This window comes from Pleurodeles waltl, chromosome 4_2 (assembly GCF_031143425.1).
Source record: "Pleurodeles waltl isolate 20211129_DDA chromosome 4_2, aPleWal1.hap1.20221129, whole genome shotgun sequence".
NCBI classification, from domain to species: domain Eukaryota; kingdom Metazoa; phylum Chordata; class Amphibia; order Caudata; family Salamandridae; genus Pleurodeles; species Pleurodeles waltl.
In genome coordinates this window covers 1048160128-1048173372 of record NC_090443.1, presented here as the reverse complement: position 1 = coordinate 1048173372, position 13245 = coordinate 1048160128, and the positions used below count along the sequence as shown (strand labels likewise).

At 45.6% G+C, this 13245-nt stretch overlaps 1 protein-coding gene across 3 annotated transcripts in view; it reads left to right on the top strand.

The window, feature by feature from the left end:
* Positions 1 to 13245, top strand: part of TNKS1BP1 (tankyrase 1 binding protein 1) — a 583852-nt gene that overhangs the window by 325401 nt on the left and 245206 nt on the right. For all 3 annotated transcript variants that reach the window (XR_011203085.1, XM_069233037.1, XM_069233036.1), the window contains exon 2: positions 7866 to 7992. Coding sequence is in view for 2 of the 3 variants with exons in the window: in XM_069233037.1 (XP_069089138.1) it covers positions 7887 to 7992 (106 nt within the window). In the remaining variant the exon portion in view is untranslated. The remainder of the gene's footprint in view (positions 1 to 7865; positions 7993 to 13245) is intronic.

Genomic DNA, 13245 nt, shown 5'->3' with positions numbered 1-13245 from the left:
GCATTGGTGCAGCTGGTATGGGGTGATGGCAGAAGGCGAGTCGCACTCAACACACTATATCACCCAGTGGCGGCGGGTGGACTGGGAGCCCCTAACTTTGAGCTCTACTCTGCGGCAGCACAGCTGCAGTGGATCTCAAATTGGATTCATAACTCGGGGTCGGCGGAAGCTGCCTGGCTGGTAACCCGACTCCGGGGAGTCCCCCTGCTTGAGTGGCTCTCGAGCAAGCAAACTAAAAGCACATGCGCAAACCCATTGATGGCAGCAGCACATGCATACTGGAAGAAGTATATTCAAAAAGATGCCAAAAAAATTCCCTACTCACCTCTCATACCACTAGAACGAATCCCTGGATGGGTGACAACTGGTTCTCACCTATCCGCAACCTGGATAGAAGCGGGCATAAGCACGGTAGGAGAATGCTTCGAGGAAGGAAAACTAATGTCCTTCGAAGATATACAGGCCCTCACAGAGATCAGCCCAGGGCAATTTCTGACATACCACGCTATATGTCATGCAATTAGAGGTACATGGGGGCCCGGGGACGCTGAGCCAGACATCTCAATAAACCTACACCATATGCTGAGCTACGACACACGTGAAAAAGTAGTCTCAAATACATACAAACTACTAAATAAGCCCCCGGAGTCTAATCTGCAGAAAGCCCGAGAAAGGTGGAATGCCGTACTGCCTGACCCGATCACAGAAACAGAATGGTCAAAAGCCCTGAGCCACACACGCGAGGTCTCAAGGAACCCCAGATTCCGATACACACAATTTAATTACTTACATCAGACTTATTTAGCGCCAGCCAGAATTAAACGTATGTTCCCTGGTTCGGACCCAACTTGCCCTAGATGTAAAACCCCAGCAGCACAGTTTTATCATATGGTCTGGGAGTGTCCGCAGGTAAGGGGGGAGTGGACCGCGCTGACCACTGCACTGTCGGAAATGACTGGCCTGGGCTTGGACGCGAACCCCAAATCCTGTCTACTTGGCCTCAGGACCAGAACAAAAAGGAGCAAATTTATGCACAGATTCGTAGACCTGGCTTATGCAATGTACAAAAGACTAATAGCCATGAACTGGAAGGCCTCTAAGGCCCCTGACCATGGAGCTTGGCTCGCCCTTACGCTTCGCTGGACACGTGCTGAATATCAGGTACTAACGAAACTGGCGCGAGGTGGTCCTCGACACTCGGGCTGTGAAACCTGGGGCACATTGGTCTCCAAACTAGAAACAAAGAATGACGAAAAACCTCCCTGAATAGCAGTCAGACGCGATAACATAGACAATTGTAGGTTTCACCCCGGTTGCAATACCACAGTAATCATGAGTAGCGCACACACCTGCCAATGGTGCCTAAGCACAGATATAAATACACTGCACCCCCAAATACACACTAGCCAATTAATACACACAGCCCATCGTCCCCAACTAGTAAACTCAGGGTCTTCAGAAGTTAAGTTGCCCCTTCCCCCGCCCTCCGCTCTCTCCCGTCCATCTTAGGGTTCGCCCTGAACTAGAACTCTTGCAGGCATCGAAACCTCCGCACGAAAGATAGTATCAAACGCGCGAACTAGCAATGCCTGTAAGTACAGACATAAAAGCGCGGATCTAGCGGTGTACGAAAGTTATTGGTTGTTTGTTAAATCTAATAAATAAGCGCCCAGCAAACTATTGTAACTGTAAACATCCTATCACTGCTGCTAAATGGATGCATCGAAATGTTTGATTTTATTGAAAATTTAATAAAAATATGTTAAAAATGTTCAGATGCAATCCGCACTTTTATATATAAAAATTATAAAAATGATAATTCTTTCTCTTTATGCACTTCTTATTGGGGGGCCACCGGACCAAAATAATCAGGGGGGGCGACGCCCCAATGCCCTCATGGAGGCACCACCCTCGGTGCAGTGTATTTAAAAGATAGGGCATGTACTGGTGTGTTTTACATATCTGATTGTGAAATACTGCCAAATTCGGTTTTCACCGTTGCAAGGCCTATCTCCCCCATATGTTAACGTGGGAACTGCTTTTAAATATCTGTCTTAAGTGCAGTTTCATATTGTGAGCAGAGAGAGATATGGAGTTTTGGGGTCTCTGATCTCACAATTTGAAAATAAATCTTTAGCTTGCATATGCCGATGGGCCATCTAGGCTAGAGAGGAGGGAGAAGCTGAGAGAAGCTGACACTTGCACCTGAAAGAGCTGTGCCAGTCCTCAAACAATGCAGTCTCCAACCCCCTGGTGTGTGTCCGGGGCCAGGCCTCGGCAAGGGAGGATCTTGTGAACAGAGACTTTCCTTTGAGTTTTGCCTACTTCAAAGGCAGAAAAGGGTATAAGTAGTGAACCCAAAACCCCAGACTTTTAGAACACTTCTGGATCAAGAGGAACCTTTGCCAAGGAGAATAGCTGGAGGAGGAGTACTTACTGCCGGTTTGCTGTGGGTGCGTTGCTGGGTTGGCCTGCTGTTGCTGCTTCTGTCTTAGAGAGAACAAAGACTGGTCTTTGCTGTGTATCCGGCTTGTCAAGGTTCTTCATTGGCATTGGATTGTTGGGAACGACTCCGTCACGATGCCGTGATAACACCAAATAGAAGCATTTGTGTTTCTAAGCGCTATAATGAAGTTTAATCCTTGAAAATTCATAACTTTGCTTGTGTATGTTGGATCTTTTGGCCGTTTTTGTCTTGTTTTACTTAGATAAATATTGGCTATTTTTCTAAACTGGTGTTGAGTGATTTTGTGGTATTGTCACTGTGTTACTGTGTGTGGTTGTACAAATACTTTACACATGGCCTTTGAGATAAGCCTGACTGCTTGTGCCAACCTATCAGTAGGGGGAGCAGGGGTTATCCCAGGTGTGTATCTCCATTACCCCGACTAGAGTGTAAGTCCCTCCTTGGACAGAGTGCAAACTGATTGCCAACCAAAGACCCCATTTCTAACAAGTTAGTACATCAGTGAAATATGGGACATCCAACAAGCGAATGCCAGAAATCCCCAAGAGCTCAGTCCTCCACTGACATTTTCTCCAGGCCCCAGACCACCATAACCAGGTGCTGAACATCTCAAGCATCCTTCGCCTTGTCTTCTAGACCAAAGCTCTCTATCATAATGGACTTCAGACTTTAGCCCTTTGGAGCCATGCGCTGTAGACCTCGTCCGTAAGTTGACCAACTCAGCCCTTCATCTCCATGTGATATAGGCACCGGCCATTCACAGTCTTCCATTTATGAGCATTTCTTAACATAACGAATTGCTATTTAGAGCCATCAAGAAATGCTAAATAGCCTTTCCTAATATACAGAAGGTAGAAACGCGTTCGCAAATTGCGATGACTACCCCATAGAAATCACATTTTTCGATTACTAACAGGAAATCGCAGATAGGATTTCTTATTTGCGATTTCCAAACTGCATCTGCATAGCATTTCCTAAATGTGAAGTGGCATTTAGGATATGTGATTACCATTGAATCCATCTGATGGTAACCTGGTGCAAATCTAAAAAAGGAACCCACAATGCAGTTTTTGCGGTGTCATAGATCACACACTCACCCCGAGGGCATAGGAGCGCTTTACAAGGGCACCTGTTTCTTTTTAATTAGATTTAGTGAGGGCCTAAGGTACGAATGGATTTGCATTTCCAAATTTGCAATTTCCTGTTAGGAAATCATACATTTTGAAATGCAAGACCATGGGAATCGCTATTAGGAAATTGCATTTTTTGTGCATTCCAATTTGTATTTTCTAAAAATTATTTCTTAGGGTTCGCCATTTAGGAAATGCAAAATGGATGTTGCGTAGATAAACCTAAGAGATAAACAGGATTTTGGAGGCCTGTGCCTTCAGAGCTGTGTCTCGGTAATGTTAGGCCTCCTTCGCCGTGTCTTGTAGAGCTGAGCCATTGTGTTTTGTAACCTTCTCAGCTAATGACCATGAGCCCAGCACAGCAGTGTGTAGTAGCCACTAGCTGTACACAGAGGTCTGTAATAGGTGTCTGCTCAACAAAGATCGTATTATGGACCAAACCCTTTGGTCATGGCCCTGACCCACTGTAGCCAAGTCCTATAGCACACAATGTGCCGCTTTCACTTGGCACAGATAGTGTGATGATAGACTTTATCATTATCACTTCTAGGGAGGGGACAAAATGGATGGGAGAGCTGTATGGTAAAGCCTGTGTTACCCACTTTATTCAGCACCAACAGCATTTGCTATTTAGGAAATGCAAAATGTAAGTTTCATACATATGGGCCCAAGACTCAAACAGCATTTGGGAGGCCTCTGCCATCGTAGCTATGACTTGGTAATGTTAGGCCTCCTTCGCCGTGTCTTGTAGAGCCCTGCCGCCATGTTTTGTAACCGTCGTCAGCGCCTGGATCATCAGTCCAACACAGCCGTGTGTAGTAGACACTAGTTGTGCACAGAGGCATGTCATAGGTGTCTGCCCAAGAAAGATCATATTGTGGGCCAAAGCTTTCGTCCATGGACCTGACCCACTGTAGCCAAGTCCTGTAGCCCTCAAGTACTGGGTTACCTACCTTGTGAAGACCTAGAAGGGAGCTTCTGGGAAGGTCACTGACAAACCCATGCCATTTTCCTCTCAATACTCCCCAAAATCTTAGGTCCTCGTGAGGCTGGGTGCAAGAGTCTCTGCTTCAGAGGGGCCCCAGACCAGAAGGGGGGAATCCCTGTGGGAATGATTAACTCTGGGGGACCAGACGTGGAGTTATTGATCTTGGGTTGGGAAGGTGGTATGGGGGATCTGGGTCTGCACTGCCCCAATCTGGTCTGGAACTCAGCCCATTAGTGGAACAGTGAGCTTTGCTCTGTTCTGCTAGTACTGTTATGCCCTGTCAGAGGTCAAAGGATAACTGCTATGTGTGGTATTTTTGAGGTACTTCTTCCTCCTTGACAGAGGGTGAACCCCACTAAAGATCATGTTTACAGTTACTGCTGGAAAGGTTTTTCTACACTTCCTGTTTACCGGGATAAACCAATTGCTGGCTTCAACCTCACTGAGATGGGAAACACCCGGAACAACGACTCCTTAACCACGAAGTCGTGGAAAACGAAAGCGAAACAACAGTTTTGTTTTCCATGACTTCCTGGTTTTCGTGCCTTAACCACACATGTGTGAACCATGTACATGCGTGGTAAAGGCACAGAAGAAGGGAGTCAACGTGGTGAAGGAGGAGGTAAGTTGGGCTGGGACTGGGGCTGTTTTTTTGGGGGTAGGGTGGGGTGGGGGGCTCGGGGTGATTAGGGTTTAGGGGGTGTGATGGGGTCAGGGTTTAGGTTTTAGGGGTGGGTTGGGGGTTGGGGTGCTTTAGGTTTTAGGGGCGGGGTGGGGACTTGGGGTATTTTTATTTTTGGGGGTGGGGGGCTTGGGGTGATTAGGGTTTAGGGGGAGGGGAGGTCAGGGTTTAGGTTTTAGGGGTGGTTTGGGGAATTGGGGTGCATTAGCTTTTAGGGGAGGGGGTTGGGGTTGTGGTAATGTGGGGGGTTGGGGATGTTGTGGGGGTGGGGGGGTCGCGGTTATTTTTAGGGGTGGGGGGCTAGGGTGGTAGCATGCTGGAACCGTGCATGCTGATCACTAATGCCTTTACCAGGAATGCCTTCACAACAAAAAATCGTTGTAAAGGCATTCGTGGTAAAGGCATTAGTGATACCAACGAGTTTGTTGTTCCGAACTCGTTGTTGAGCCATGGGTGCTTGAAGCACTCGTGCTTTTGAGATATAACCCACTGAGGTGTTTGGGGGTGTTTGGAACCAGCCATACCCCACTCAAACTGTGTTCAAATCGGCGTGGGTAAGAAAGTCCAAGCAACTGGAAGTTTCTACTCTTTTGGGAATAAAGAAGGATGCCTGCATTCTGAGGAGTAAACGGGCCAATGGTTTTCAAAGCACAGAATCCCTTCTGCAGTTTTTTCTGATTAATCACATCATATCCTGTTCTTGTTTGCTTACTCCTGAACCGAGTTGTTATTAAAGTGCAAACAAATCCACTGGCATTTTTAACCCTTGTGAGTGAGTGTGCCTCAATGTACCTGGCATTCTTCCTTATTCTATATTAACTTTCCTTCTGTTTGTAATTCTAAGGAAATCACACCTGTGGCCTCTTTTGCTCGAAAACGGTGCGACCACCATGTCTGAGGCCTTTACGTTGTCATTTGCGCTAGGTTTTCCTGTGGTTCTCATTAGGGGTGGGCGGAATGTCTCATTCCATGCACAGAATAAGCAGAATTTGGCGACTTCGAGTTACTCTTGTAACGCTGAGTTCTGGCCAAATTTTAGCAATCACTGAGTGGCAGAATATTTTTCCCACGAGGCTCCAGAAATGCGAGCTGGCAAGCACGATCAGGATTTGGTGGCCCCTAGCATGATTTTCTAACGCAGACAGTTGACGTCAGGTGGCTGCTTCTCAAGTAGCTTTATTGCCACTCAAGTAGATTTTCTATTCGAGTGGCAGCAAAATAAACTTGAACAACTGCCCACTCTTGCGTTCTGCCGTTTGTGCTACATTTTCAGCGCCGCTTGGGCTAAATTTTAGCCCATGCATTGCAATGTGTATATTTACCACCCACTGGCAGAACTCTGTGGAATCTCACAGAGTTTTTTAGCACCTCTACAGAATTTGGCCGAGGGAATCTGCGAGTTCCGCCCACCCCTATAATTGCTTCACATAATGTTTTGTGTTATTCGTACTTGATCTTCATTAATTATATAATATGAAAGCACTTGTTTGTTTTTTATTGATACAATTTTTGTGATGCTTATAAAAAACAGTGATATAATAAGCTCTAGTGAATTAATTAATTTCCTATTAGAGTGACCATTTTCATAGCATACCTGAGTTGCTTCATTCTTGACGAGTTTCTTAAAACCTAGAAGCCCTGAGAAGGGCAAGACCTCTTTGAAGAGATGGTCCCTGAGACACAGAGGGATATAGTGCACGTGCAAGAGACACCTCAATACCAGGTCACAGAGGTCACATTCCCATATTCATGTGTTGAAGGTGTAAATATCCACTACCAGGTGATGTAGACATCTGCTGCCATTGTTGTATGATGTACACACTACACACCAGCCCATCACTGGCATCATGTATGTCTCAACCACTGATGCCATCTCTTGTAACCCCTCCCCATATTTAGTATTTACAGCCCAGCACATCTATGTTTTGTGTTCCATGTGAAAACAGACCACAAAAACACTTTTCCTAAAACATGGACACCGAAATCTAGATTTCTAAAATCTGAACAGACACAAATATCTTCCTAATGCAATTTCAGTCTGTATTTAATTCCCAAATCCAGCAAACCCACTTCACACACATTTTACGACTGGGTTAATTTATCATATCTCTTATATATTGTGGAGGACGAATCAATGGTATCAAATTATTAAATTTTTCTAGCATAATATTTATGTATCAGCAATACTGAGGTGGTCTATGTTTGGGAGTCTGTTTTTTGGCAAAAGATATATTTCTGCTCTGTGGGCCTGATTTATAGAATTTGGCAGACGGTTACTCCGTCACAACGGTGACGGATATCATGTCCACCGAAATCGAACTCCTATAGGATATAATGGGATTTAGATTTCAGAGGATGGGATAGCCGCCAAATTCTAAATCAGGCCCTAAATTTTCATGTACTGCTGGCGTCGGCCACCTCATATCTACTTATCGTAGGTTCGTCCACATCATGCCCATAGATTGTCGGGAGGGGCTTTAAAGGTTTGCAGTAATCATGGTTCTTAGAAATCTGCCCTTGTTCAGAAACAGATAGACATGTATGTAAGTCTCAGCTGGCGGTTTCTCTTCACCTTCTCCATTTCTCGTCATGTTGTAGTAAAAGCAGCCGGACATCACAATGGCATCGCTGGCGAAGCCACTTCCAGCTCCGCGCCGGAGACCCCCTGAGCAGACAAGGGATGGGAATCCTGTATCCACCGAGCAGATGGAGTCCGAAGAGACAAGTAAGTGTCAGATACTAGGGATCTGAGAGGGTGGACAGGAGCAACAATACACTGTGGTGGGAAGGAGAGTACCTTACACATACTCACATTATTCATGGGTGGAAGGGATCTGGTGTCATCACAATGTTAATGCCATACACAGGAATTGTAATTCACTTGCGTACAAATATATTGGGCCCCAACACTGCGACACCAGGATCCACATGGCCAAACTTTGGCTCCCACAGTCGGATGCTGCAAACTGGCGTTCACTGCAGCCAGGGTATTCTTTCATAATGGTCTTTACATGTGTGGACACAATCGCCTCATGCCATAGCTGACCCCACCATCACTTCACCAGTTGTGGAACCATGGTAATGCCTTTCAAGAACCCATGTATACTATAAAATAAGCACACTTTTTGTAACTTTCAGAATTTTGTAAATTTCAGCAATCGCCGATTGGCGGAATATTTTTCCCACGAGGCTCCAGAAATGCGAGCTGGCAAGCACAATCAAGATTTGGTGGCCCCTAGCATGATTTTCTAACGCAGACAGTTGAAAATCATATTAAAACAGGTTTCACACCCAAAGATTGAGCCACAGACCTTGGCCGTTCTAACTTTCATTAGGTGGCGGGCCAATGGTGGAGGGATCACCAGCTAAAGGTCTAGGTGGCGGCCCAATGGCGGATGGATCACCAGCTAAAGGTCTAGATGGTGGCCCAGTGGCAGATGGACCACCAGGCAAAGGTGTAGATGGTGGGCAAATGTTGGATGCACCGCCAGCTAAATGTCTAGGTGGCCAGCCAGTGGCAGATGGATCTCCATCTAAAGGACTAGGTGGTGGCCCAATGGCGGATGGATCACCAGCTAAAGGACAAAGTGAGGGGCCAGTGGCGGATGGACCACAAGCTAAAGGTCTAGGTAGCTGGCCAATGGTGGATGGACTGCCAGCTCAAGATCTAGGTGGCAGGCCAATGGCGGATGGACCACAAGTTAAAGTTCTAGGTGGGGGTCCAATGGCAGATGAAGAGCCAGCTAAAGGTCTAGGTGGTGGGCCAATGGCGGATGGACCGCCAGCTAAATGTCTAGGTAGCAGGCCAATGGTGGATGGACCGCCAGCTTAAGGTCTAGGTGGCGGACCATTGGCAAATGGACCGCCAGCTAACAGTGTAGTTGGTGGGCCAATGGTGGATGGGCCACCAGCTAAAGGTCTAGCTGGTTTCCCAATGGCAAATGGACCTCAAGATAAAGGTCTAGTTGGTGGAGCAATGGCCGATGGCCTGCCAGATAAATTCCTCTTACAGCTGAGCCAACTGAAGAACTGCAGTGGGAAGGCTGGTGGTTTGCCCACCTCTCCATGGAGCATGGGAAGAGTGAGGTCCTGATTGGAAGAGCAGGTGATGCTGGAATATGGCTTCTGTATGTCAACTTTAAGGTGGAAGTGTGGCTGCAGTTTCAGCCCAGTCTTGGTCAACCTCTTCCTTCATGACTCCCCAGTACAGCGAGAGGACCCCCAAGCTCCAGGTCTGACGCTGAACAGCTCAGAAATATCATGATTGGTGCGTGTTTATGAACCAATCATCCTTCCACCTGAAAAATGCTCCAACACAAGGAAGAGCTCTGCAAAACATCCACCTTGGAATTAAACCAAAAGAAACCAAAAGTAAAAATTCTGAGGGCATATGAGGAAAAGCATTGTCACATGAATCCCTTTGATGATCCCATCAAGTTACGAAGAACACAAATGTGAGGCACTGCATTACCACTTGAATAAGTACAATACCCATAATGCATCGGGACTTGAGAATTTCAATGACTGAAACCTGCAATAGTGATGTGATAGATGGACAGTGAAAAATACAACTTCCAGATACATAGTACAGTGGGATGCCAGAGAGAGAGACAGGACTATTTATGCCAACATCTGACAGGCTGAGATTCTGCTTTGTCAGAGAGCCTCTCATTACAGCTTTTTTGTATTCCCAGGGTGGGACGGCGACACACTTTGGGGAGATGATCCACTGCAGCACAAGCTTTTATTTCAACAGCTTCCCAAGTATAATGATGTGTTTAGGTCACTTTAAGAGGACACTTACTTAGACGAATTAGTCTGTTAGGCTAATACACATGGCTGTGAAAATAAAAATAGAGTTAAAACAGAAACTGGTTTACAAAGACGAAATATCAGCCAAATGCAATCACCACATCTAAACAAGCATTTTCAATGCAATGGGTCTCGCATTTGCTTCAGTTAGAGCTATTGGCGTTGTAAATTTCTAACTGGACTTTTCTTGCCACATTAATTGAAAATGAAAAGTAATACAGTTGACATAAGTGAGACGATTCAAAGCGCTACGGCCGCCATGAGCGCGAAGGCGAGCACAAAAGGAAAAAGAAGTTCACCCACAGTCAAACGTATTGGCAAATGTGCAATTATCAATTTAACAGGGTTGGTGTCCAAGGCGGTAACAAAACCGCTCCAAGGAGGGACAAACGTAAAGCATTTACCAATGATAACAAAGGATTTTTGAAAGGCAAGTCCACAAACAAGTGAAAGTGATGAGCATGCAGTGGGCGTGGTTAAAACTCCACAGATAGATTACGACAGGTCAAAGCGCTTGCTCGCTCGACCTAAAAAGTACATATTCACCATAAGGTTCATTGCAGCTTCACAAGACAACACAATACTTTGAAAATAAAGATTTCAGTATCCTTTGCAGCAGTCTTGAAAACATCAGACAATCCATCAATACAGGAGAACTTTAGCACTTACTACACAAAATAGAAATGCACTTTCCATCATTTTTTTTAATCCCTGTTTCTAATTATAATACAGAATAAGGAATTTAACTCCAAGCGTAATTTAAAGATCCCTGTCCTAGGCAGCCATTGGATAGCTGGTCTATACACGAGAACTGATTGTCATTACCTAGCCCTAATAATGTATAATATGCAAAAGATACTCAGGATTCTTCTTGATGGGGGTCTGTACAGCAGACGGTGAACCATCATGGTAGATGGTAGACATAAAATGTGTTTTAAGCATGGACTGTCCACATAGTCCCAGGCGACTCTTGGGTCATAGTTTAATAAATCTTCTATAGGAAGGACCACTGGAATTATGCGTCAACAGAGGGCCAAATTATGCAGCAGGGTGGAATAAATTATGCAGCAAGAAAGGGCAAATTATGTGGCATAATGCTGCACAATTTGCAATAGTATTTCACTATTTTGTAATTTTTAAACTTCAAAACACTGTCTGGGCAGTGATTGCACCTCAAATATAGCGACAAGCAACAGAAAGGTGGCCAATGCAGCTTTGCCAAGGGGCCTTTTACCTAGCGGGCAATACGTGTTGCTGCATTTGTTGTAACTTTTGAACTGTTTGAGCTAGAAACACATTTTTTTGTTAAAATCCGCAGATTATGCAGCAGATGATGGATTATGTGGCAAATGCAGAAAATGTATAATTATGCGAAAATCGCTGCAGCTGCACAATTGCAGTTGCCCTAGATATAGGGGTACATTGCCTCTATAGGTGCGCAGAAATGGTATCATAGAGCATCCACCATGAGCTCATTTTACTAAGACCCCAGATGAGGACCTCATGGATCGAGCAACCAAGTCATCAACATGTCCTGCTTACATTATTGGAAAAGGTCATTGTCTTTATGCGAGGTCACCTTCTCTCTTGCCAGCAAGATATCACGAAAACTTGGGCTGTTTCCCCCAAATAGTGCTGTGATTACCTGCTCACTAACTAGCAATGTTGTAGTTCTCTGATCAGCTGCAAACTTAACGGAAAGTTACTAGTGGTTGCACTGAAGCAATTGTAATGCAACTTATTGCCTAGTAAATAACTATGCACACAAACAAAGAGTTCCTTTATGGTATAATGTGAATAAATGCATTTCCATATGAGCTATCACAATGAGTATATGCATTGGGAGAGGGTAATTTTAGTCACTGAAACTTGCAATTGTGGTTGAAGAGATAAACTATGAAGTACACACCTTCAAGGTCCACAGTGTAATTTGATGCCAGAAAGAGAAGGGGAGGTGGGACTATTAAAGCCAAGGTGCACGCGCACACCACACACACACACACACACTCGAGGTGGTGAGGCTGGTTTGCTTGAGTGTGGCCACAAGGCAGGGTTTCTGATAACAAACTCCAAGTATGACTCATGCATCTGTGATCCAGCACAGGCGGCCAGGCAGGGTTGCAATGTCAGCCCAGCCGTGTGCAGCCTTTGAATCCAGGACTTGCAATCTCTGCTACACAGTTCCCATGTCCAGGCCTGCTGCTGAGTGGCTCAGAAACAAACAGCCTATTGCATGCTAACAACCTAGTCACAGTGCTTAATTTGAGCCGGTGGTTTCCAGTGCTCAGCACCACCACTTAATTGTCAACACTGGTGCTTGCGACAGTCTTCCACACGGGTGCGCTGTCTGCCTAATTTAGAGATGAGGACCACAACTGTTGTTTATTAATTCACTATACATTAAAAATGACTATTACCTGCTGCCCAAGTCATTCTTATAGCTATGGCGGCCTTCAATATTCTGAATTGTCACGCTTGTAGGGTGTGATGATTAGTTGTTGGGTTGGTACTGTCATTGGCAGTGCTGGCAGGGGCAATGTGTGGCGCAGGCTGCATTGGCCTTCTGGTAAGGGCGCTGGCACTTAATACATTTTCTTTCACAAATTAAGCACTGGCTAGGCACCCTGCTTCCCACTAAAGAAGGTGTCCAGTACAACCTTATTTTCCTAAGTGCTGCCCAGCATGGCCCCTAGACCTCACAATACAACACACTGAGAGGGTGTAATTAATGACCGGTCATAAACAACACACACAGTTGTTTTCCAAACCTGTGACATCCGCTGGGTGAAGTTTCTGAATGAGAAGTTTAAGAAAAGGATGCAGATCAATAGACCACCTTTGGACCGGGGGACTTGACTTTCCAACCAGTGCCCCATGGCATCAGACGCTGGAGGGGGGGGTCTCATCCCCACTAACTGCCACCTTTTTCCAGATCTGGGTGTGATGTGTTTCTCCATTCCAGGTTTTTTCTTTGAATTACGCGATGGGACATGCAGTTCTGTTTCACACTGGAACACACAGGACTACAAGTCCCAGAATTCAAAGAAAAAAACCTTGATGGGAGCAGCACATCACACATGGATCTTGCTCGGGCTCTCCACAGCACCCCAGGATCCCTTGGGAAGTGCTCAGGGAAGCTTCACCCACAGTTCCCGGGGGTCTCAGC